This window comes from Microsporum canis, genomic scaffold (genome assembly GCF_000151145.1).
Source record: "Microsporum canis CBS 113480 supercont1.1 genomic scaffold, whole genome shotgun sequence".
Taxonomy (NCBI): domain Eukaryota; kingdom Fungi; phylum Ascomycota; class Eurotiomycetes; order Onygenales; family Arthrodermataceae; genus Microsporum; species Microsporum canis.
The window spans coordinates 2363776-2386782 of NW_003299169.1; the positions used below are offsets into that span (position 1 = coordinate 2363776).

General features: G+C 47.7%; 8 protein-coding genes across 8 annotated transcripts; 6 read left to right on the forward strand and 2 right to left on the reverse strand.

Annotated features, from left to right (window-relative positions):
• Positions 1 to 571: 571 nt before the first annotated feature.
• Positions 572 to 1232, forward strand: MCYG_00868 (uncharacterized protein; the record flags this gene model as incomplete). Its single annotated transcript, XM_002850718.1, has 2 exons — positions 572 to 717; positions 1046 to 1232. 2 exons carry the CDS (start codon positions 572 to 574, stop codon positions 1230 to 1232), a joined length of 333 nt encoding a protein of 110 aa, XP_002850764.1.
• An 895-nt stretch (positions 1233 to 2127) lies between these two features.
• Positions 2128 to 3919, forward strand: MCYG_00869 (carboxylesterase family protein; the record flags this gene model as incomplete). The annotated part of the gene is made up of 3 exons (XM_002850719.1): positions 2128 to 2617; positions 2646 to 2825; positions 2880 to 3919. The coding sequence occupies 3 exons, from the start codon at positions 2128 to 2130 to the stop codon at positions 3917 to 3919; spliced, it is 1710 nt and encodes a 569-aa protein (XP_002850765.1).
• A 2144-nt stretch (positions 3920 to 6063) lies between these two features.
• Positions 6064 to 9858, forward strand: MCYG_00870 (serine/threonine-protein kinase ppk6; the record flags this gene model as incomplete). The annotated part of the gene is made up of 4 exons (XM_002850720.1): positions 6064 to 6105; positions 6396 to 6460; positions 6543 to 9499; positions 9560 to 9858. 4 exons carry the CDS (start codon positions 6064 to 6066, stop codon positions 9856 to 9858), a joined length of 3363 nt encoding a protein of 1120 aa, XP_002850766.1.
• A 1943-nt stretch (positions 9859 to 11801) lies between these two features.
• Positions 11802 to 14117, forward strand: MCYG_00871 (F-box domain-containing protein; the record flags this gene model as incomplete). The annotated part of the gene is made up of 2 exons (XM_002850721.1): positions 11802 to 12103; positions 12125 to 14117. The coding sequence occupies 2 exons, from the start codon at positions 11802 to 11804 to the stop codon at positions 14115 to 14117; spliced, it is 2295 nt and encodes a 764-aa protein (XP_002850767.1).
• Positions 14118 to 14563: 446 nt separating this feature from the next.
• MCYG_00872 (conserved hypothetical protein) lies at positions 14564 to 15629 on the reverse strand (the record flags this gene model as incomplete). Its single annotated transcript, XM_002850722.1, has 2 exons — positions 14564 to 15237; positions 15305 to 15629. 2 exons carry the CDS (start codon positions 15627 to 15629, stop codon positions 14564 to 14566), a joined length of 999 nt encoding a protein of 332 aa, XP_002850768.1.
• A 408-nt stretch (positions 15630 to 16037) lies between these two features.
• Positions 16038 to 19513, forward strand: MCYG_00873 (WD repeat-containing protein; the record flags this gene model as incomplete). Its single annotated transcript, XM_002850723.1, has 5 exons — positions 16038 to 16611; positions 16708 to 17602; positions 17821 to 17840; positions 17898 to 19065; positions 19282 to 19513. 5 exons carry the CDS (start codon positions 16038 to 16040, stop codon positions 19511 to 19513), a joined length of 2889 nt encoding a protein of 962 aa, XP_002850769.1.
• A 395-nt stretch (positions 19514 to 19908) lies between these two features.
• On the forward strand, positions 19909 to 21229 carry MCYG_00874 (uncharacterized protein; the record flags this gene model as incomplete). The annotated part of the gene is made up of 2 exons (XM_002850724.1): positions 19909 to 20480; positions 20545 to 21229. 2 exons carry the CDS (start codon positions 19909 to 19911, stop codon positions 21227 to 21229), a joined length of 1257 nt encoding a protein of 418 aa, XP_002850770.1.
• A 155-nt stretch (positions 21230 to 21384) lies between these two features.
• MCYG_00875 (uncharacterized protein) lies at positions 21385 to 22689 on the reverse strand (the record flags this gene model as incomplete). Its single annotated transcript, XM_002850725.1, has 3 exons — positions 21385 to 21603; positions 21657 to 22275; positions 22334 to 22689. 3 exons carry the CDS (start codon positions 22687 to 22689, stop codon positions 21385 to 21387), a joined length of 1194 nt encoding a protein of 397 aa, XP_002850771.1.
• Positions 22690 to 23007: the final 318 nt, after the last annotated feature.

The following is a 23007-nucleotide window of genomic DNA, read 5'->3' on the forward strand; positions in this document are numbered from 1 at the left end:
TCATAGGGGTTGTAAAACCCAAAGAGGTAGCCGGAAAAGGCACCCCGGCGTTAATAGTAATGATTTAACGGACTAGTTATTATTAATTAGTATATCATATATATTTAGCCTTACAATATAATATTATCAACATTCTAACATTATACCAATCTGATGTTATCTATGCTCTAATATTAGCTATATCCTAACATTATGTCGGATATTAGACCGAAGGCTTGTAAGCGGGCTAGAATATTTGGTGCCGTTGCAGTCGCAGTCCTTGTCGTGGATACCACCGCCCTCTTCCATCGGGTTCCGTATGACTCTCTTTAACTTATCATTAGTAACTTTACGTCGGAGGACGGATCTCACCTCTAGAGTTGGACAACTGAATCTATCATGTTTAGGAAGTCTCGTTGGAAATTTCCAACGACCATGTTTGAACGTGACTGCACACAGCATGGGTGAATATAACTAATACCAAGAATTCTAATAGTATTCTCAATGACTGTGTTGAATCGTAGAGACGAATGCCACAAGACGCAGATCGATACACCATCCCATGGCCGCCAGACACGGGTGACTGACCGGGATGTCGGGACAAAAAGCACTCGACCCTGCCTTCCCCGGTGCGGTATTTCACTTCCTCCAGGTCTCGCCATATTCACTTTTCCAAATCCTTGCAATATCCTCTGCAACATCATCGCTGATATCTTTCCAAGGGCCACCACTGTCCAAGTAGGTAGAGGGGACAATATCTAGAGCATGCCCCGCCCATACTCCTTGATGATCCCTTCTCCAGCCATCGACGTAGAATCATCCGTGGACCAACAGGCTCTGGAAAGGATGACTTATGTTTGATGGTTACACCATGGGAAATGTAGAGGGTAAGGATGGTCTATCATGATTATGATTGTTATCTACTCATACAAGCACAACAAACGCTGCAAAAGGCCAGTCTTGTCCTTGTCAAAGATGATCTACCAAACTTACAACTTGGATGGCACCATTAGATCTACCAATCGCCCTTCGTGAACCGCTCACTAATATACCAGCATATCCGCAGGCCGCGGGTATTAAAGGCGTACTTAATTCTCCAGGATACTGTTAACGGAATTTCAAGCCCAGGTGTGGAACCAATTTCTGGCTCGATCATGCCTGGCTCTCCAGAAGCTGTACGCAGATTATTTTCGCAACTACAAAGTCGACGTCAAGCTCTTTACCACCACCAATTCTCCCTGCTACGCCAATAAACATCACATACATGGTTCTGGGAATGTCTCCATCAATGGCGGCCCGCAGATCGACGCATTTAGTGCCTTTACACAAGAAACGCGCGGCTTGGCAGCGACGCCAGCATCCCCGGCCTGAGTCCTCCTGTGGGAATGACAGCCGGAGGATTGCCAATTGGCGTAGACATTGACGGTCCTATCTATGGAAGCCTTTAAGGGCAATTTACCTACTATCATCTCAAGCATAGCCGTTTCGCCTTTTTGTGGCCAAAACATTAGGGGGATGTAATATCTCCGGCAGTGGGCTATCCTCAGGTGGTTAATATTTTGTTAAAAACCTGATTGCCGCAACTGCGAAGTATACAAGGCTGACCCGGTATGCAATTCGGCCGAGGAGAATTAGGATGTCAATGGCATATTCTGTCTAGGCTTCGACCTGGAACGGCGTGGCCGATATCTTCAAAATTATGTGCGCCTTGCAACGGCACCAGTCCGTCGGACTGTAATAGTGGTTAGGATTGATGGAAGCAAGGGTGCTGTGTTTTGAGGGCTGAAGGGAGGGAGGCAGGCCACAAAGATCTTGGAGACTTTTGTGTTTTTGATTGTGAGTAATTTCGCCCGAGATATTTCCAGTAACTCATATTAATCCTAGTAACATTCGCGGGGTTAACTATTTATACACATCCCCGTAAGTCGGATCTTCAGCCCTCGTTCCAACCGCCGGATACGGTTATCGTACGGGTGCGGCACGAGTAGAAGCACTACATAGTACTTACCCTGTCATCCTACGAACTTTGGATGGGGGGTAGAACCAAAACCACATATAAGAACTGTCCGCGGCCTCCTTGTAGTTACAGCTTCTACAAATGCTACAGGTATAGTTAGTTGCTAATAGCTCTAGCTCTTCCTCTTCAATATGGCCAAGTACGATTTTGTCATGTTGTGGATCTTGGCGTTGACAGCCACCATTGTGGCTGCCAATCCCATGGTTGTTGACAAAGAGCGGCAGATAACATACAGTGGTTTGGACCGCAATGGAATAGAAGTGTTTTTGGGTATCCCTTTCGGCCAGGATACCGGGGGCGAAAATCGTTTCAAACCGCCAGTGGCCGTTGTTTCTCCACGCGGAAGCCATGTCAATGCTACCGCATATGGGCCAATTTGTCCCCAGGCGTTACGTTCACGGGGTACGATGGTAGTTTCTGAAAACTGCTTGAATCTCAATATCGGAAGGCCGAAGAACACGAGGAGTCATGATAAGTTGGCGGTTATGGTAACCATCTATGGTGGGGGTTACTGGGGAGGACATATTCAAGATCCGAGGTGGTTGCCTGACAGCATGATCATGGAATCGTTGGCCAACGGTCGTCCAATCATCCACGTTGCGATGAACTATCGCCTGGGAGGTGAGTAGCCCCCCCTAACCATGCAAAGACTCCTATTCTAAGGCGATGCTAGTGTTTGGATTTGCTCAGACCACGGCCCTCAGATCTGAGCGATCAGAGAATGCAGCTCTGAGAGACCAACGATTGGCGCTCGAATGGGTTCGGGACAACATTTCCGCGTTTGGGGGTGATCCAAACAGGGTAACAATATTTGGACAGTCATCAGGAGGTATGCTTGCCTTTGGTCCCACGCTACTCTTGACACCCACTCTAACGTAGTCAGGCGTATCCGTCGGTATGCAGATGTTGGCATATGGAGGAAAGTTGCCAGTTCCATTTCAACAGGGCATCTGCCAGAGTCAAGTACTTGAGCCCGGCATCACGGGCAATTTTACGAGAACAGCAATGGAGCTAGCGACGGACAAGGCAAATTGCACATCTGGAGACTTCAACTCGAAAGCGGCGTTAACATGCCTACGGGAATTGGATACTGAGACATTACTCGCAGCATCTATTGCGACATACCAAAACGACATTTCCCACAATATTGGAGATATATGGCTCCCTAGCGTCGATGGTGATTTTCTCCCTGCTGCGCCGTCAGAACTGATCGCTCAACGGCGCTTTGCCCCCGTTACTACAATGATGGGATGGTGTGAGGACGATGTTACTCGATTTGTGTATCCAAATATAACAACATCAAAAGGTACAGGGGACTTCATTGCATCCTATGCACCGAACGTATCTAAAAAAAACATCGATATTCTTCTCAAATTATATCCTACGGATGAGTTTCCCGAGAACAAAACTGCCGGATTATCCAGAGACTTCTATCGCACGGCCAGAATTTTCCGAGATATAGTGATGACATGCGAACCACTGCTAGTTGGAGAATATGCTGCTGCAGAAGGAGCTGATGCGTTTTTTTTCGCCTGGAACCAAACTATAGCTCCAAGCGCACTAGGAGTGTTGCATGGAGCAGATTTGCCATTCGTCTATGCCAACCTTTCTGCTTATATAGCTCCTGGATCACCCACACGCCCAACCTCATCGGACTATGAATTATCACATAGAGCCTCACGATCCTGGTCAACATTTGCCAATACCAAAGAGCCAAGTTTACCGGGCCATAATACCTTCAAAGGGTTTCGAAAAAGCTTCTCCAGGCACAATGAGGTACTGGTATTTGTTGCCGGTGGCCCCAACGAAGGGCTGTCGAGTATTGACGGCCATGGTCCGCATAACGTCATAGGAGAACAGAAATTGAGAAAGAGATGTGCCTTCATCAACTCTCCGGAAATGATTCATGAGTTACGATACTAGAATTGTTGCGTTTGCAACATTTCGGAGATAGCTTTATGCAATGAACCTCGAAATAACTTCTCTCCTTGTCACAATTCTTTGCTTGGAATACCGGAGGAGCGTAGAAGGTAGTTATAGAATAAATCTAGACAATCCTTCGAACTGCGTGGCTCACGCCTAACGTCGGCGACGTCTTGTATCCTATTGATGTTCATAACACGATTCTAGGCATGAAAATCTAGCTTCTCTCCGTCTTCAACTATAACTTCGTGCTGAGGTTGGCCAGGAGCTGGCATGTTCTGTCGCGAATGTAGCTCTTGTGCACCGCAATAGCCGTAGGACTAACAAATTCTTAAGTTGTCAAATTTCTAAGAACCCATTCCCTGATTGAGGAGGTAGAAATAAGAGGGTGTTAGGTTCATTACTCGAAGTATATCTACCGGACGAGGATATTTACACCTAAATTCAAGAGTAACGCCTAGCAAGTCTAGGGGAAAGCTTATAGTGTGCACCTCGATCGTGTTATAAATTATCAGGCCTCCCGGCATATTCATCTAGCAGACCATACTCCAACTCATCCAGGTCCAGCCCTTCCCGGAGCTCATCAACATCCTCCGGGAGTAGAAGCCCTTAAGGATAAGTGACATTTCCACCACATTCACTTCCATCACCAATACAAACGATAGGTGTCCCAGCCCAAGGGCCCAAGTACGTAGTAAAGTGCCTTTCAATTACCAGTTTCGCTATTGCCCAGAGTCGCTGACAGTAAGGCCCAAGGCGAAGGGCGCTTGTGATATCCAAAGAGTTGAAAATAATATGACTTATCTCAGCTGGCATTTCAAGGAGCCGGGACCGAGCAACTTTATCCCGTCACCTTTCTTTGAAGAACAATTATCCTCTAAACAGCGATAAATAGATTGTTTGTGATTTTCGAAGGTATAATAGGTCTAGTAACTAAAGAGAGAAACAAGCTCTAACGCGGATCTATCACCAGTTCGCGTTGTAACTGCTCGTAAACCGGGGAGAGTCGGGGAGGCAACTTGGGCTCATCCGACTGGCCTTTTTATTCGAGCAGCTTTCCATGGTCGTGACGGTCGATAATTGCACATGCATCCCCGGACTTGAATTTCCGAGGAGGATCCAGCTTCACGCTCTTCCCGGTTGGTTTTCTTTTTCTTTCTTTTCCTTCCGGTTGGCTTGCTGTCTTTTTTCTTCCCTGGTCGATGGCGACTTGGCTCCGGGGACAACCTCTTCACGATAAAGGAAGATGCACCGAAGCCAGCTGTGCTCCGTCAAAGCCTCAGCCGTTCGCATAACAGTGAACTAGTAAACTAGTTCAAGTGAAATAAAGAGCCAAAGCTGATGATGGCTGAAAGCTCTAGTTCTCTAGTGGAGTTTTTGATGTAAAAATAAACATAGCTAAATAATTAGTTAGCTTGCAGTGTTCAACTTTCTGTTAGAATCTTTAAAAATCGATAGCGAGAGAGAGAGAGAGAAAAAAAGCCCACCGTTTTCTCTCCAAGGCTCGTCTATTCCTCGCTACCTCTTACCCGCCATCACGCTCAAGCGAAGGCCTCCGTCGCTCGGTCAGCCTCGTCCTCCTGTCGAAGGGAAAAAGAGAGAAAGGCAGAAGAAGCAGAAGTAGGAGCTGGCAGCCTTAAAAAAGGTACATTGTACGCTCGAACGGAGCCTGTCTTGCTCAAGGAGCTTTACAACCAACCTGCATACATACCATCTGGAAGCGGATTCACCAGTTTGATATTCATAACTTTGGGACCAGACGGAGCCTACGACCTGCCTGTCCGCTCGGATTCTACTCTTGTTTGCTTTTGGATCGAACTAAACCGTCCGCTACGCTGCCAAACGGAGCGCCATCAACCTCATATCGACTCTCTATATATATCTATAAACCCGTCCGTGACGTAACTGACTAATATCAAAGACATATTCTCCAAGTTCCCGCGTAGCGGGTTATCTTAACTGCTTCCGTGAACGACCCCTTGCACGGCGATGGGACTCTAGGAACGCGAGGGACAGAGTCGCAGGTTTCCGCTGGCAAAACCCTCATCGAAAGAAACCCCGTCCTAAAACCCGCCAAAGGGCCGGCCAGACGAATCTCCAGGTGCTAAGCTTTGGATCCTGTTTGTCTTTTTTTTTTTCGTGTCATGTCAGAGACTAGGGGGATGGGCTATCAGAATGGTCAGTCAGTCAGTCAGTCAGTTGAGCGCAGATGCTGTAGAAGAAGAATATGTTGAAAGGGCGAAAGAAAAAAAAAACCGATCTTGTGGCACCCTCACAGCAGCATCTCAGCGGTTTCTTTCTTTTTTATTCCTTATCTTTTTATTATTATTTATTTCAGCTTGGACTAAATAACTGACGAACCGGCTCTGCTCTGTTTGAGATCTTAGACGAGAGAGTGAACATCCATAACGGCGATGGGCTTTGTGACTCCCACCAGATCCAGCCGCCTCACGATACTTTAAACCACGAAGGCGAGATGAGCGAGACATCCAAATCTCTCCACATAGACACCTCTTCTGTTGAATACGACTATCTATCAAGGTTCGTGTTTCGTCGATGCGGACCCAGTTACATACTTGACATGGGGCGGCGGAGAAGAAGTTTGACTGACCTTGCTGTTTAGATCTCCTTTGCTCGAACATGATCACGGACTGAGCTCGTCTGGCTTGCCTCGTATACGGCAGTCATCGAGAGCTCCTTCTCTTCCCTTTGCCTTAGCCTCTTCGTCCACGATACAGCCTCTTTCACAGTCCCAGACAAAGAACAGCAGACCATCGATACAGTCCTCTGCATATTCCTCGGACGGCACAGTTTCGCCCGGAGTCGAAGACCTTTATCGCTTTCCGTCTGAGTCTCTGCACTCTTTCTCGTTCGCCAAGCAGTCTGACGATCTATTAAACAACCGCCATAACCTCCTGAAGCGCTCCATAGATTTCCTCAAGGATAGAATTGGGCTGGCGGCAAACGACTCGAGCCAGGGCGATGGCCAGGCCCAGATGAGCGATGAAAATGAAATACAGTGGATGATGGATATACTGTCTCGGTCAAACCTCTTGGGAAGCTATGACGTCGCTAACCCTGCTGTTGGACCGGCAACTGGCCCGCCAGCCGTAGAGGGCGGAGGAAATATCTTTGACCGTGCATTCGGGGCGTACCAGACATACAGTCCTGCGGATATCAGATCCCCGCAGGATAGGTTTGCAAACAAGGAGCAACATTTGAGCCCGGTGACTTTGGACAGAGCTATGCCTCGTCCCAGGGGTAGAAAATCGGCCCCTTCCTCAAGGCGAGTGAGCTTGAAGAGAACGTTTACGGATATCGGATCCTTGTCGCAGCAGAACAAGCCTATGGGAATGCTGACTGAGCCGTACTCCGCTGTTGAATTTCCTTCTAACCGGAGTACCTCGTCCTTTGGATTCGGCTGCATGACTCCCACCATGCATGTACACAGCGGCAAATCATCGCTTCCCACCCAAGCTGTGTTCACCACCGAAACAAAGCCCAAATGGACAGTACTGGCAGCCAATGATCTTGCATGCCTTATATTTGGAGTAACCCAGAGTGAATTCAGGAAGATAAGCATTCTAGACTTGATTCAGAGAGAAAGACGAGAATGGTTGGCATCGAAGCTTCAAGGCACACAGGTCGTGACGCCCGAACCAGAATATCGACAGGAAGAGGTGCCTCGCAAATCGTCGCACTTCAAACCATTTGGCATGGGAAATGGTGTGACTGCGCAGCTACTGAGCAAACCACCAGCCCGAGTTACACGAAAAGCGAATGCCCTGAATTATTCTACCCCTTCAAGCTCTGCAAGCGACAGCGGCAACGGCAACAAACAGCCCAAGAACCCCAACCACTCGTCCAAGAAATCGCGCGGAGTGTTACTCTGTGGAGATGTCGTACCAATCCAGAAGAGAAATGGCACAACAGGTTCTGCAAGCCTGTGGGTGATGGAAAAGAAGGGTGGACTGATCTGGGTAGTGGAGGAGATCACTGAGCATGCCGTCACTATCGAATTCGACGATAGGGGAAGAGTTATGAGTGCAAACGGCGATACTGAGCAGATATGGGACAGGATTTCCGTTCAAAGGGGCACTTCAATATTCGATCTCTTGCCCAATGTGCCTGAACGGTTCCCTACTGGCTCCGGAAAGCCTGATTTCTCAAAGATAAATGAACAAAGACACTTCACTGCTTCAGGTCTCCAGGAGGATAGCAGTATACCGCTTACCTTGACGCCCCTATCTAAACACCTAGCCCTACGGATCTCCTGCTTCCCTCATATTGCTGGTATGATGGTCCTATGCGCCAAAACCCTCAAGATTATCAGCGCCAATTCAGCATTCACTGCCACATTGTTCGGTAACCTCCACACAGAAGGTTCCCAGGTTACAGACTTGTTACCAGATTTCGATGAGTTTCTCAGAATTTTAACGGAAGAGGACGATGCCCCTCTTGTTGATGGAGTGGTCATCTCAGAGCACAGCTTCCGAAGGGCCAGGGCATTATTCTTAATGCGACATAGCGAGTCAAAGCTGACCATGACGGACCTGCGACCTGCAGGTCTACAGGCTTGTCATAAGGACGGTTCGAAGCTCACTGTCGATGTGCAGATGCGCGTGGTTAAAAGCAAATCTGCATTGCCAGAAAATAGCAAACCCGCTGGAGTTGACCAGGATAAGCCACCAAAATGTGAGAACGGCAGGGCTGCCTGTACTACGGAGGATGTGTTTGCGCTATGGATATCGTATTCTAGACAACTCCATTCTCCTATGGAGGACGACCTGCTCTCTCTACCCAACAAGGCGAGGAAACTCTCTGATATTCCACCGATATCTCCAGGCCAAGTGTCGCCTGTCTTACCGCCGCAGAGGATACCTCAGGTCGAGTCGTCGCTGGGAGAGCCCTTAACTCATTCTTCTCTCTTAGCTCAACAGTTGACAGAAGCTGCATCCGAGCCTCTAGTTTCCCAGCCAGTCCAACATGTGGCCGAAGTCAGAGTAGCAGTGCCTGAGAATGACGAGGTCCCGACTAAGAAGAGCATATCTGACTATGTGATTCTGGAAGATATGGGAGAAGGCGCATATGGACAAGTGAAGCTCACCCGATCCAGACGAGACCCTTCGAAAAAAGTGGTTCTTAAATACGTAACCAAGAACCGAATCCTAGTCGACACATGGACACGCGACAGAGTCCTGGGGACCGTTCCCCTAGAAATTCATGTTTTGAACTTCCTCCGCCGTGAAGGCAACCGCCATCCCAACATTGTCGAAATGGAGGGTTTCTTTGAAGACGATGTTAACTACTATATCGAAATGGTCCCGCATGGTCTCCCAGGCATGGATCTGTTCGACTATGTTGAACTCCGTGCGAACATGGAACAAGACGAATGCCGAAATATCTTCCACCAGGTCGCAAGTGCGATTGACCACCTGCACAATAAAGCATCAGTCGTCCACCGAGACATCAAAGATGAGAACGTCATCCTAGACGGAGAGGGGAGGATCAAGTTAATCGACTTTGGCAGCGCAGCGTATATACGCAGTGGTCCGTTTGACGTCTTTGTTGGGACTATAGGTAAACATTAGATATTTATTCCTTCCTTTCACGTAAGGCCTATGCTAACGGAGAGTCTAGACTACGCCGCCCCCGAAGTGCTACAAGGGAAGCCCTATCTCGGCAAGGAACAGGATGTCTGGGCTCTAGGAATCCTCCTATACACAATAATCTACAAGGAAAATCCGTTCTACAACATCAACGAAATCATGGACCATCCGTTGCGTGTCCCCTTCCTACCATTCACTGACGACTGCCTTGACCTGATCCGTAGGATGCTGGATCGGAACGTGCAGACGAGGATATCCATTACAGAAGTGATGAAGCATCCATGGATGAGGCTGGCTGCGAACGGCAACGGCAATGTCAAAACAACCTAATACCATGGCCGGAAAAAACTCATGACTCCCGACTTGACACCTATCTCCTCTACATTTCTACCTTTTTTTCATCCTACCCCCCTTCTACTCATCAAACCAAACATCCTACCACACGAAGAATTTTATTTCGGGTGTTTCTTTTCTCTTTACCCACTTTCTTCACTATATATCTCTCTGCCTTTACAGGCCATTTTTCCATACTCTGTTTTGCCTAGTCCTCGATCCCCCTTTTTTTGTGCATGGCGGCGGAGCCCTTTCCCTGTCTCATTTTACGTTTGAACGATCACCCCTGTCCCTTTTGCTCCATTTTTATGATATCCAGATACTATATTGACGTTTTAGAATGTTTCCCTTCTCCTTCCATTCCCATTCCATGGTTCCTGCTCTGCTTCTTTGTTTGCTTTTTGCTTCTTTCCTTATTCTGTTGTTTGCATGGAGCGGGCATGGCACTGGATCAACCCGAAAATAAAAAATAGAGATGATGTTGTATGCTGTACGGAGAAGTAAGGAGAGGCGGGTATATGCAGATTGGATACATATTTTCTCTTTATTGCATATCTTGATTTTGTTCTTGTCACCCTTTTTTAGCCACTTTTTTTTTGCTTGAAACTTCTTCCACAGGCGTTTCGGACGACACAGCATCTCGGTCTTTCTTCCGGCATCTTCACTCGACAGCCATAAGGGTAAACGTGTAAGTAGTATGTGTGTGTGATAATCAGGACAGGTACCTATATCTTCTTACCGCTATCTTCGTCAACCAAAGGAAGAAGAGGAGACAAACACCGACCCAGAGACGCTCCACTTAGTTTATTCGACCGGACGTGAAACTTACATTTAACTTGCGAGCTAAAGCACAAGTAAAACCACGTTAACTAAAAAAAAATAAAGACCCGCGTGGTCTCCTCCTTGCTTCCGCGGTTGCAGCGTAAATCCATCAGGCTCTTCTTGTATGGACAGCGAACGCATCAGGTGAGGCATGGTCGTAGGACAGCAAACAGTCACCCGGCCTGTCGCTTGTCATCGTCACTTCATCCGTCACTCGCAGAAGATGAAGATGAAGAAGGACGAAGGTAAAAGAGTGTGGGCTTTTGTCTTGATGAAGCTGTAGACTATGCAGGTATCAAGTACCAAGAGTGTACCTCGGCCTGGCGCCCCCACCGCCCGCTTATCGATAGGGCGATAAGAAGTCTTCCTGGGGTAACTTGGACTTCCACCACCTTCTTCACTATCTTCAACTTCTTCCTCTTCTTCTTCTTCTTCTGCCTCTCCACACCACCACTTCCACTAATCACCACCGCATGACTCTTGTCCCGTTGACGGGTCTGTTGACGGGTCTGTCGTCGGTCGGCCTGCTCCCGCAAGACTCTCTCCTATGTGACTCTTCTGTACCATGATGGGTGGCGGCTCTGGCACGAACAGGTAGTCAAGTTATCAGCCAGCCAGGTCTTGAGACCCGTCAAAAACGAGTTTCTGCCAATCGATCTCTGTCATATTTCTTCCCTCTGAGACCTCTTAGCCATCATTCAGTCCCTGGTAGGCTTTAACTCTATTAGTACCGCTCTCCATTCCCTTTTTTCACTTCCCTAACCGGGCCGGAATGGATACTTGACCCTTTTCTTCCTTCAATTTTTTTTTCTCCCTTCTCTTCCTATTCTCCATCCCTTTTTTTCTCCTCCTTAATAGCGGAATAATCTGCCTTATACGCCCTTCTCAGACTTCTGGGGTGGTTGCTGCTTGTTTTGCTCGCTTATTCCTCTTCAGCTGGGGCTACAACTGCATTGGCGTGCTATGGATACTACAAGGCTTTGAAACACCGACATTTCTCAAGCTCACGACTCTCAACCCAACAACACCGTCTTTGAACGGCTGGGGCGCCATTAGACATCCTTTATCTCTTCTCGATTTATTAGACCTATTTATATATACTACGCACAATCACTACAATGGCTTCAATGCTGCCGGACGAAGTGCAGGTACCGCCGAATGGCGAGGCTTCCGGGCAATCCTCCCGGCCTCTCACTCCCGGAATCGATGGAAACCAGCCAGATGCTCAGCAAAAGGTCAAGGGCCGCAAGAGGCTTCTCAAGGGTATACAGCGGATAGCCTCCAGTCCTTCTCTGGTAAGGTTGAGCCGGGGTCGTTCTGTTTCTGAGGGCTCTCGACGATTCAGAACAGGAGCATCCATGTCTTGCGTCTCTTTGACTTCAAGCCTCTCGCACCGTAATTGCTGGGATGACCCGACCGCGTATGGCGATCTGTCAAACAGGCGACTTGCTGCTACTGGTGCCGACGCTGACGACCACCACCAACCGAGTCGGATGGTTGGGACAGATCTTACCGGGCAAAACCAGACCTCTATACCGCTACCCACAGACATGCGACCGTCGTCTCGCGCCGTGATGCTGGATTCTACAGCAGAAGCAGATGCTGATAGCGACATGGAGGTGACCATGGAGGTAGAGGAAGAGGTTCCGGTGAAGGATACTTGGGCTGAACTGCCCATGGAAATCAGGATGAATATTATCGGATATCTCAGCCCGAAAGAATTATTTAGATGCTCGGTGGTGTCCAAGAGTTGGTACGCGATGTGTTTTGACGGCCAGCTGTGGGCACAATTAGATACCTCGGCTTACTACCAGGAAATACCACGAGATGCTTTGCTCAAAGTCATTCTGGCTGCTGGACCGTTCTTGAAGAACCTCAGTCTACGTGGATGCAATCAGCTGCTTGAGGTATGGTGTTCAGAGGGCGAACGTGTGACCGATGTGTGCCGGAATTTGATCAAGTTGAATGTCGAGGACTGTTTGTTAGATAAGGCGACGGCTCACTACTTCTTCACTCGCAACCCACGATTGAGGCATATTAACATGTGTGGCGTCTTTACGGCCACTAATTCGGCTATGAAAGCTATTTCCGAGAACTGTCCCATGCTAGAGTTCCTCAATATCTCTTGGTGCCGTGGCATTGACACCAAAGGGCTGTCTTGGGTAGTCAAGTCGTGCACTCAGCTAAAGGATCTGCGAGTGAGCCGACTCGAAGGATGGGACAACGAGAGCGTCATGTCAGAATTGTTCAAAGTGAATACACTAGAACGATTTATCTTATCCGATTGCGCGTCCTTGACCGATGCTAGTTTGAGGACGCTCATCCAAGGTATTGACCCAGAAATCGATATCTTAACCGGTCGTGCTGTCGTTCCTCCACGAAAACTCAAACAGCTGGACCTGTCTAACTGCCGCTCTCTGACTGATAATGGCGTGAAATGTCTTGCACATAATGTTCCTGAACTTGAGGGCCTCCATGTCTCCTTCATCAGCAGCCTAACAGACCACACTGTTGCGCACATCATCAATACAACCCCGAAGTTGAGATATCTCGATTTAGAGGAACTCGGTGAACTGACGAATTTTGTCCTTACGGAGCTGTCAAGAACACCATGTTCCAAAACCATTGAGCATCTAAACATTAGTTTCTGTGAGAAAATTGGAGACACAGGAATGTTACCATTACTACGAAAGAGCCCCAAGCTTCGTTCCCTCGACTTGGACAACACGCGTGTCTCTGATCTTACGTTGATGGAAATCTGCTCTCAAATGCGAAAACGCGGTGTTGGGCCTGAACTCCCTAAGATCGGATTACGCCTAGCGGTATTTGACTGCGGAAATGTAACGTGGGCTGGGATTCGCGAGGTCCTTTCCAACAACTGCTCTGTCCCCTGGATGACCTACCCTTCTTCCGGCGCACCAAGTCAGCTCCGTCGACCGACGCCTCCACATTCCCATGGTTACTCCGATGCTGAAGAGGACGAGGAAGGGGGTGACGACGACGACGACAGCTCTTTCACAGACTCTAGTGAAAGCTCTCTCACATCCACACCTTCTGATTCTGGGGCATCCACCCCCTTCCCATCCGCATCACCCCCACTCCCACAGCCAACTCCTCGCCCAAACCTCTACCCAACCGAAATCATAAGCCTTAAATGCTTCTACGGATGGCAGATGACCGTTGATGAACATACAAAACGAGTCTTGCGCGGAAATCTCGCAGCAGCAATGCGCCTTGAGAGGAAATGGGGTGACTACATGATGGCCAACGAAGAAGCAGGTGGCACAACTAGAAGAAGTAGGCGTCGAGCAAGAGACCTGGAGGCTCTTTATGACCTGGATGATGACCAGGAGTATGGTTATGGGCCAGCTGGATTGGCACCATTGGGTGGGAGAAGAAGAAGAGCGAGAAGCGGAGGTTGTCTCGTGATGTGAGAATTTTTGCCATCTCTTTTTTAACGAAAGATTGAATTGCAATGCATACGGAGTTATAACATATATCGGAGACGTACATATTACAAGGAGTTTTCTGATACTTTTGAGCGATGGGTCGTTTCACTTTATTGCGCTGTTTTGACACAGCGACCTATCATCTATAAGCAATATGCTTGCAATTTGCAACCACGGAAGGGGGCATGAAATAATTTTCTACTATGTTTACTCAGAAATTTGCAAAAGACCGCCAGTTTTACACATACCTTGCTGATATTTTTTATATTTCTATCTTTACATGTATTCTTAGATTGGATGGCGGAGTTGCTATCGTTTGAATAAGGGAAACTGGAAACTATTCGGGAAAAGAGAGTGATTTTAGGGATATGAAAATGGAATGGGAACTTTGCCTCCAAAAATATATGTCTTTCAAATGGGTATTATACATTTCATTTCTCAAAGAAACCACCGTCACTTTCATCATCATCACTATTCCCAGTTTCGACCTCCCGCTGGTTCTTCCCATTCAACGACACCCCGCCTTGAACCTCCCTCTTTGACATGGTCGAATAGCCTCCCGTCACCTTACTCTGGCCAGAAGCCATAACACCGCCATTATTCTCTTCGCTCTCGCCTTTCAATCCTTTTCTCTCTCCCGTAACTGTAATTCCCAGTTTTCCTTCCCGTAGCAAGTCTAACGTTCCATCCTTCATGCTCTGCTCTACGGCATACCAAAGCGGTGGCTTCACACTCGACGCATGTCGAATTGGAGCCAATCGTTGCCCAAGCGCTGACCTTTCCTCGTTACTTTTCTCTTCCTCTTCACTTTCTGCCGTTTCTTGTTCCTGACCGTCACTTTCGTCCTTTTTATTCCTCCTTTTCCCTTCCTTCTCCTTTGATTTATCACTAGGGTATAAAGATATGTATTTCTCCGTCAATGGGCTGTATATGGCGTAATTTAGGTCAACCTGAGTGAAATATATTTGCTTCTCAAGTTCGGCTAATCGTTCAGGTTTGGACGGAGATGTCGGCTTATTTCCTTCATCGCCATTTTCCTCCTCGTTTTCTAGCTTCTCTTTCAAACGCCGTAGCTTCTTCAGGTTTTGAGTTGCAGTTTTTCTCTCTATCGCATAGAGATATCAGCACCGATCAAGAGAGCGGAATATATAGCCCAGGAGAAGAAAACTCACCTAGAAACCGGACAAAATGATATTTCGAAATTATAGCATTGCGTGCCCTGTTCTCCTCCACCTTCTCTAGATCCCTTTGGTATCCCTTGAGTGCTCTTTCTTTCTCTACTCTCACGTCCGCAGGTAGATTCTTAGAATGTTCTAGTAGTCGCTTCGTGGCTCGTATTTTGCTCTTGAGATCATTAACCGATTGTCCTGAGGAAGCGTTGGAGTTGTTCCTATTACTCTTTTTAGAGCCGGAGTTTTGCTTGTATGCGTATCGTGGTTTCTTATATTTCTCATGCGAGTCTCCAGTACGACTGCGTTTACCTGATATCGAGCTCATGGTGCGCGGTAATGTGATATAACTTCTCCAATGCAATCGATTGGAGAATAACTGAAAGCGCTTTTATGCTGATAATAACTTGCTTACTTTTTTTGATAATAAAGTTTAAGTCTCATCAACCAATAACATTTTAGTACATACAACATTATTGTTAGGTAAGCAAACCCTAATTGTGTAATCGGGCCGTGGTTATTCCGATATCAACTTGAGGTTCCCCAAACATTTCACAGCAGAAGATCGCATGTTTAGGATGAGCACCAGACGGAACGCGCAGAGTTCGTTACGGACGAAGTCGCCTTGAGTGATGAATTTATAACGGCAATGGCTATTAATCCTGGATGATTTACGCCCAATCCGGTTTTTCCTATAGAAATTGACCTTGCAATAGCGTCAAATACCCCACACAGAATGGAGACCGCAGTCCGATGGTCACCAAGCTCAACGATTGACGACCAGAGGTTTCTATACGTCGATATACCAGGGAAATCTTTCAATTTATGCAAAGTCACCTCTCGCGACGATGTTCTTGGAACTTTGAAGTACGACGTCCTGTCCTCTCGCCACTCGGTTCCAGCGTTTCGAGCCTTCGACTGGTCGTCTGCTGACGAGAACCTAGCTGTTGTCGGGCAGTCATCAGGAGAGGCGGCGGTACTTCGCCTCGACGATGATACACTGAGCCCCATTGTTTTCCCAATACGAAATCAGAGGAGCTGCAACGCCGTCGCGTTCAATACACAAGGGTTGCTAGCTGCTGGGCTGGACAAAGTTAGGAACGATTTCAGTCTTAATATATGGAATGTGAATCAGCGTCTTAGTTTGGGAAGCTCTGCACGGCCATTTGGGACAAGTCGGTACCCGACAGAACCTCTCCGCAAACTAGCTAGTTCAGAGCCGATTACTAGTATCAAATTCTTCAAAGATCACCCAGAGACCTTGGTTGCTGGGGTTAGAGGGCAATCCATAAGAATATATGACCTAAGAGGTACGCATATGTGATACGTTGTACCCCTTGATTTCAATGCAGTACTATACAGCTGAACCCTATCCACACCCTTTTCTAAATATGCCATGTTTATAGAGTCATCGGGTAGTCCATCTCTGCAGTTCATTACGCGATGTGTCCACAACATAGCCATAGATTGGCTAGATGAAAACTATATCGCTGCATGTTTCCCTTCCAACGATGTTGCTATTAGCATATGGGATCGTCGCTCAGGATTCCGTTACCCTACGGCTGCGGGCGCCCCATCTGCTACTGCTGATTCAGGTCCACTCTCTACTGCGTTGGACCTAAAACCAGACATTGAACCTAGTTCCGCAATTTCAAGTCTACGATTTTCTCGAACGGAGCGAGGATGCTTGGGAATGCTAACCACAACTGGAACCTTTCGATGTTATGACATTGCTAAGGAGTACCTTTCTGATGAGCATAAATCATCCTTGGAACTTGCACTAGGGCAGGACTCTAGTAAGCATTATCCAGAACAAATATATACCAGAAAGGTGCAAGATTTCCGGCCTTCAGTCCTCTCATCAAGCAGCGCTGCCAAGAAAGATTGGCAACGGGTTACCTCCTTCGACTTTCTAAATAAAGGAGTGGTATCTCAACCTGTTGCCATAACCCTTTTGGCTAACAAAACTGTCAGCCTATTTACTCCACCACCTCCATCACCTTCGATAGACCTATCTTCAAGATCTTCTTTAAGCAGGGGAGGCCTGGTCCATAGTGACTCCAACCCAAGTATCTTGAACCCTTCTTCTGATCTGGGAATAAATGCATCACAGATCAATTCTAGGATATGTTCTCAGACCTCATTTTTAAAGCGTAAAGAGCTGAGCCACGAGCCTACATCTGATCATCCAGATGAGGAGGTGGATGATATAGATCACGAAAAACGGAATGGCTCTCATCCAATCGAAGATGGACTCTCCTTTGACGATGCACTGTCATGGCTAACCATTCCACGCTTGAGGTGTGCTGAAGGATATTTACTCGACAGCGAGAAAAATAAAGCTATAGTATCCGATGACCCAGCTCTACAGGAATTATGGGACTGGATAGGCCGTGAGCTACCAAGCCACTTGAAATTTTTGTCAATCACTAACGGAAATGCTTAGGCGCACACTCGCGGTCATCTAACGACTCAATGATCATACATGGTGTTGATATGAATTATGTTGGCATATATAGTGTTTGGAATGGGAAGCTTGGTTTGTTAGCCTAGTATACCATGATTTCAAGGATGAAAGTTGCTCACAATACATTAGGGCGAAGTTTTGAAAGTAGGCGCGATGGCTCTGATCTACGTGAAGGTGTAGACATTAGTCACCTTTTTCAAGAATTGGTCCATAAACTAAAATTCGCACAAAGCAAGACTTGTGAATCTGAGTTTCCAGAGAAACGGCAGCTTTGCCTTCATATATGTGGCGCACCGGAATCTAATGATGATCTCGTGAATACAGTGAATCAACTTGTTGCAGATAGGCAACACTCTAAAGCGGCAGCTTTAGCCATTTTCCAAGATGAGGTGAAACTGGCTTACAAGGCACTTAGGGAGAATAAACCAACTCAAGCGCATAAACTTTTGGCAATGGCTATAATTGGAGGCTCTAAGGGTGATGCAGGACCCGACTGGGAAGAGACATGTGCAGAAATTGCAGCTGAGCTCACAGATCCTTATGCCAGAGCTATACTCGCCATGGTTGGTAATAGCGACTGGATGTCAGTGTTGCAAGAATCGACGCTCCCTCTGAGATATCGAGTGGAGGTAGCATTACGCTGGTTACCTGACGCTGAACTCACGAGCTATTTGAGGGATGCCTCCGTACGAGCCATACACGAAGGGAATGTTGAGGGTATTCTGCTTACAGGGCTTGACCACGCAGCATTAGACTTGTTTCAATCCTACATAAACAAATTCAACGACATACAGACCCCCGTTCTGGCAATGTGCCATACAATTCCCCGATTCATCAGAGATGCCCCAAGCAAGGCTCGGTTTGAGGCCTGGCGCGAAACCTACCGACATCAAATGAACTCCTGGAAGCTGCATTTAAACAGAGTCAAATTTGACATTGAGTCGCGGAAACTAGCCATAACGTGGGAATCACGCAGGCTCGTGGAACCACCGCTCCAACAGATTAGTCTTGTCTGCAACTACTGTACCCGGCCCCTTACGCAGCAGGATAATTCAAATTCAGATATCGCAGCTACACCAACAGCTGCTCCAGAGTATTCTCATCCAACACCTGGAAACCCATTAGGCCACGCCTCCATGAATGGCACAGCATGCCCTAAATGCAACCGGCATATGCCCCGTTGTGGCGTATGCTCCTTATGGTTAGGGACTCCTGATCCAATGTCCAAAGCATCAATCGCTGAAGACTCAAAGAAAGCAGCAACAACTGCTCAGAGCCATGAAGACATTATGAGACGGTTTGTGGTGTTTTGTATCAACTGCAACCACGGATTTCACGCAGACCACGCTAGAGACTGGTTTTATAGGCATAAAATATGCCCGGTTGCGGAATGTGGCTGTATTTGTGATCGTTGATATAGCAATCAAGTAATAAGCGGGTATCTTTTCTGTATAGCACTGGCGGAGAATATAACCATCTGGCAATTCTAACTCTTCAACCTCGAGAAATATAGTAAAGACTTTTATTCAAACTATTCCATAAGGTATATTTTGCGGGATAGAACATGCAAAGGCAGACTTGTTCATTTTGCGGAAGCTCAACACTTGAATTCAGTCCTCCACATTCATTGTGACCGCCCTCTGCTTCCCAAGGCTTGCAGCACACACGACGCTCCAGATCAGTTGTGTATTCATCGAGTAAACGACGGTATCTCCACACTGCTCACTGTTGAATACAAATCATAATTAGCGAAACGATGTAGGGTAACGACTACAATTGTGGGAGGACCTCTGAACACGCCAGATCATAGATCCCCGAAGAGGAGCCCTTAGGGCTCGGAATATGTATTATCCTCTCCTCCTTTGAGCTCACCGATCCATCACTCGATCCTAAGCTGGCTGTGCGCCTCGAAGCATAACTATACACCCTTCAGAGCCTACAGACTCTGACTCCGACTCAGACTCCTAGCAAGCGAGATGGTTTCGAAAATGTTACTAGCGAAGAGCATGTGTCCTTGATTCGTTTTGCTCAAGAAACCATCCTTGAAACGGAGCTAAAGAGACGACAAGTCGAAGCCAAGTCTATAACTACCCGTGGACGTACCTATAGGTACTAATTCCTCTTATGATCATTTTTAATCATGTCCGAAGAGCTCATGACACAGGATGAAGCTGTTTCAGCGCTCCTGGCTTTTGTCTATTCCAGCGCTATTGGCTCTCCGAAGGGAAAAGGTGTGGGTTACGCGTTGATCGAAGCGACGCCTACGACCTTCTCCTGGTCGGCGGCCTTGGAAGATATTGGTGCGCAGGCTATGCCTGTTGATCGGTACTGGATTAAAATCGACAGGCGGTCGAAGGAAATATCACCTCCAGAACCCATAGTACTTTCGGAAGCAGAGCTGTCAGAGGCAATTCTGTCGGCCACAGGTCAGCGCCTGGCCTCATCGGCTAGATTCACTGACGGTGCACTGAGCATCTCGTACAAGGTCATGGTACAAGAGAGTCCAGGTACCGCCTACGTGGTCCAGCTATGCCACCATGGCAATGTGGCATCTATGAACTCGCTGATGGCCTTAATCTCAAAGACACTCAACTCTCACATCTTACCAGTGCCTCCCGTGTATCCGATACCCGGAGAAAAGAGACGGCAAGCTACTACGGGTGTAGGAAGGCAGATAACGCTGTTGATACCAGGCGTCATAGCTTCGAGGACGTACCCTCGCCTATATCATGAAGAGAAGCTCGTTTTTGTTCAAAGGATAGCCCTTGCATTCCAGGCCTGCTGGGAGCATCCCACTCCCGAAGCCTCGTCTCATCGGTGAGCTTGTCGCCACGGACGTTGGCGACGATACCATCCTCAGCGTCGAACCCGATCGACATCACGGTCTCGGCGGCCCATTTTCGTCTGTGCGCGAGTACCTCCAAGCATACATAAAGTCCTCACTTGTCGCCCTCGAAAAACAGCAAGGTATCGAAGAATATAAGGAGAAGTTTCTCGAGCGCATCAGGGACTTTGTTAAGAACTGCATGCACAAGATTCCGGCTATTGTCGAGGAAATCCCCATTGTCGCTATGCACTCTGACATGGGACCCCATAATATTATCGTATCCAGCCATACACATATCGACATAGAGGCTGTCATCGATTGGGAATTTGTCGCCAGTGCTCCATTTGCGTCACTTTACCGAATTATCGAGATGTTTTTCCGCAAGCCAGCCGAAAACGGGTTTGGCCCGGAGTACGACCGCGCCAGTGAGCTTCGCGACGTATTCTGGGGAACTATTCCCGAGTGGAAGTTGCAGGTCGAGAGCGAGCCTACCCGAGTTTTCCTGGAGTGGTTTAGATTTGGCTTATTTATGAAGCCCGAGTGGCGGCCGAAGGACCTCCCAGAAAACGAAGCAAAAGAGTTCTGGCGGGAAAACATACGGGTTGTTGAAGGGATCTTGCATAAGTATTCGTGATCTAGTCACTGATTCTACTATGTAAGTATGAGTTTTTGTTCAGGACCATCGATTTGGGCGAAACATTCCTCCGTTGAAGAGGACTTGATACTAGAGACAATCCGCGAACACCGTGACCATGAACACCGTAACCATGAATACCGTGATCCCCTCCATTACTTTGAACCTTCTGTCTCCATCATACAATATTTATTGAGGGTAGAAAAAAACCGCTTGCGTGCCAACTCTCCAGTCTGTCCTCGAAGTGCCTCATCCCATTCTACCCAATCTAATACCAGTTTTTCGTGTTGTCGATCGTTTGGGGAGAAACCAAAGGCAGCCGTATCTAGCTCTAGTTTCGGTGGATTGAGCAGCCGGGACGAGTCGTAGAATCTCTTCAATAGTGTAAGCAAGACGTATGAAGTTGCGGCATGTCGATTGTACTTACGATTCGTTCGCCACTCAGCTCCGCGCCGCCGTCAGGGCCTCTCCTCCAGATTTCAAGATAAGCGGTTATATTACCCACAAAGTTAACACCATGTATCTCTGCAGCTCCTTGGTTGAATGAGGCTACAGTATCGGTGTTGATATATGCTTGTGGGTTTGCGATCACGTATTCGGGGAAATGGCTGAACGCGCGTTTGGAACTGAACCGTGGTCGTTCGTCCAATTTGATAAGGAACGCGACATTAACTTCAGGCATAACTTTAAACCATTGATTAATGCTTTTCTCAAGATTCGACGCACTTTCTGTGAATCCTATCTCCGCGACGAATACTATTTTGTTTGGTGGGATCTCTCCACTAGGCGAAGTGCGCTCCCGTCTCGCAATCCGAATGTCGGGAATTTTCATCGCAGCTTTTTTCTCTTTAGAGGGGGTGCTCGTGTTCATCATCACTTGAAACGAATAATCCTTATTACCCCGGGTTACTTGCTTCAACGTATTAGTAACGAGATCAACAATGTTCCAGATTAGCGCGTCGTGAACGTCCGACGGCGGTGCGCGAAGCACGGAGGCCGTATGAAAGCTATCCCCATACACAAGATAACCCGAGGGTCGACCCCACCTATAGAAGAGAGTTAGTAAGAATAGAAAACAATGCAATTATTTCGCTATATACGTACCTCCCACTAAGGGAGCGCTCAAAACCGTGGACAATCTTATTGTAATCACGCTGAGATAGATCTTTGAAGACAAGCACATCATGATCACAGTCAGTAGGGAATCGCCCAGTAAACAGGTCTTTTACCTGCGAGGGGCTCAATGGAATACCGCCTTCGGCGACGAGTCGCGTGGTAGGGGGTTTAGGTACATCGGTCGAGACAAGGGGGGGAGTTTTCGTCGCGTGGAATCGGCGGCTTGCCTGCGATGGGACACAGGCTAAAAGGGACTTACAGGGTGCGGGAGACCGTATAAGGCGGCGAATAGAAGACGAGAGGCCAAGGGAGCTCGACAGGAGAGAATGCACGCGAGACAACATCGTCACTAGATGAACGGGGCCGCTGCTTGGAAGTTGTGATTGGAGCGGACGGGAAGAAGAAAAGAAACTGACAAGGAGTTGATGTGGAGTTCCCTCTGTGCGATAAGCCTCGAGCTCTGAGCCCTAAGCCCTAAAGAAGTCTCAGTCTGCGCCAAACCCAAACGGGCTGCACTATGCCTGGACGGGCGGCGCTAGACCCGAAGGAGCGATATAGTAAGCAAAATCCATATTCTACGTAATTAGCCCTTATTTATAATAGTGTAGAAAGCTCGTACTTGAATTTAACTCGGCGGAGACCAAAATAGGAATGGCGCTTGT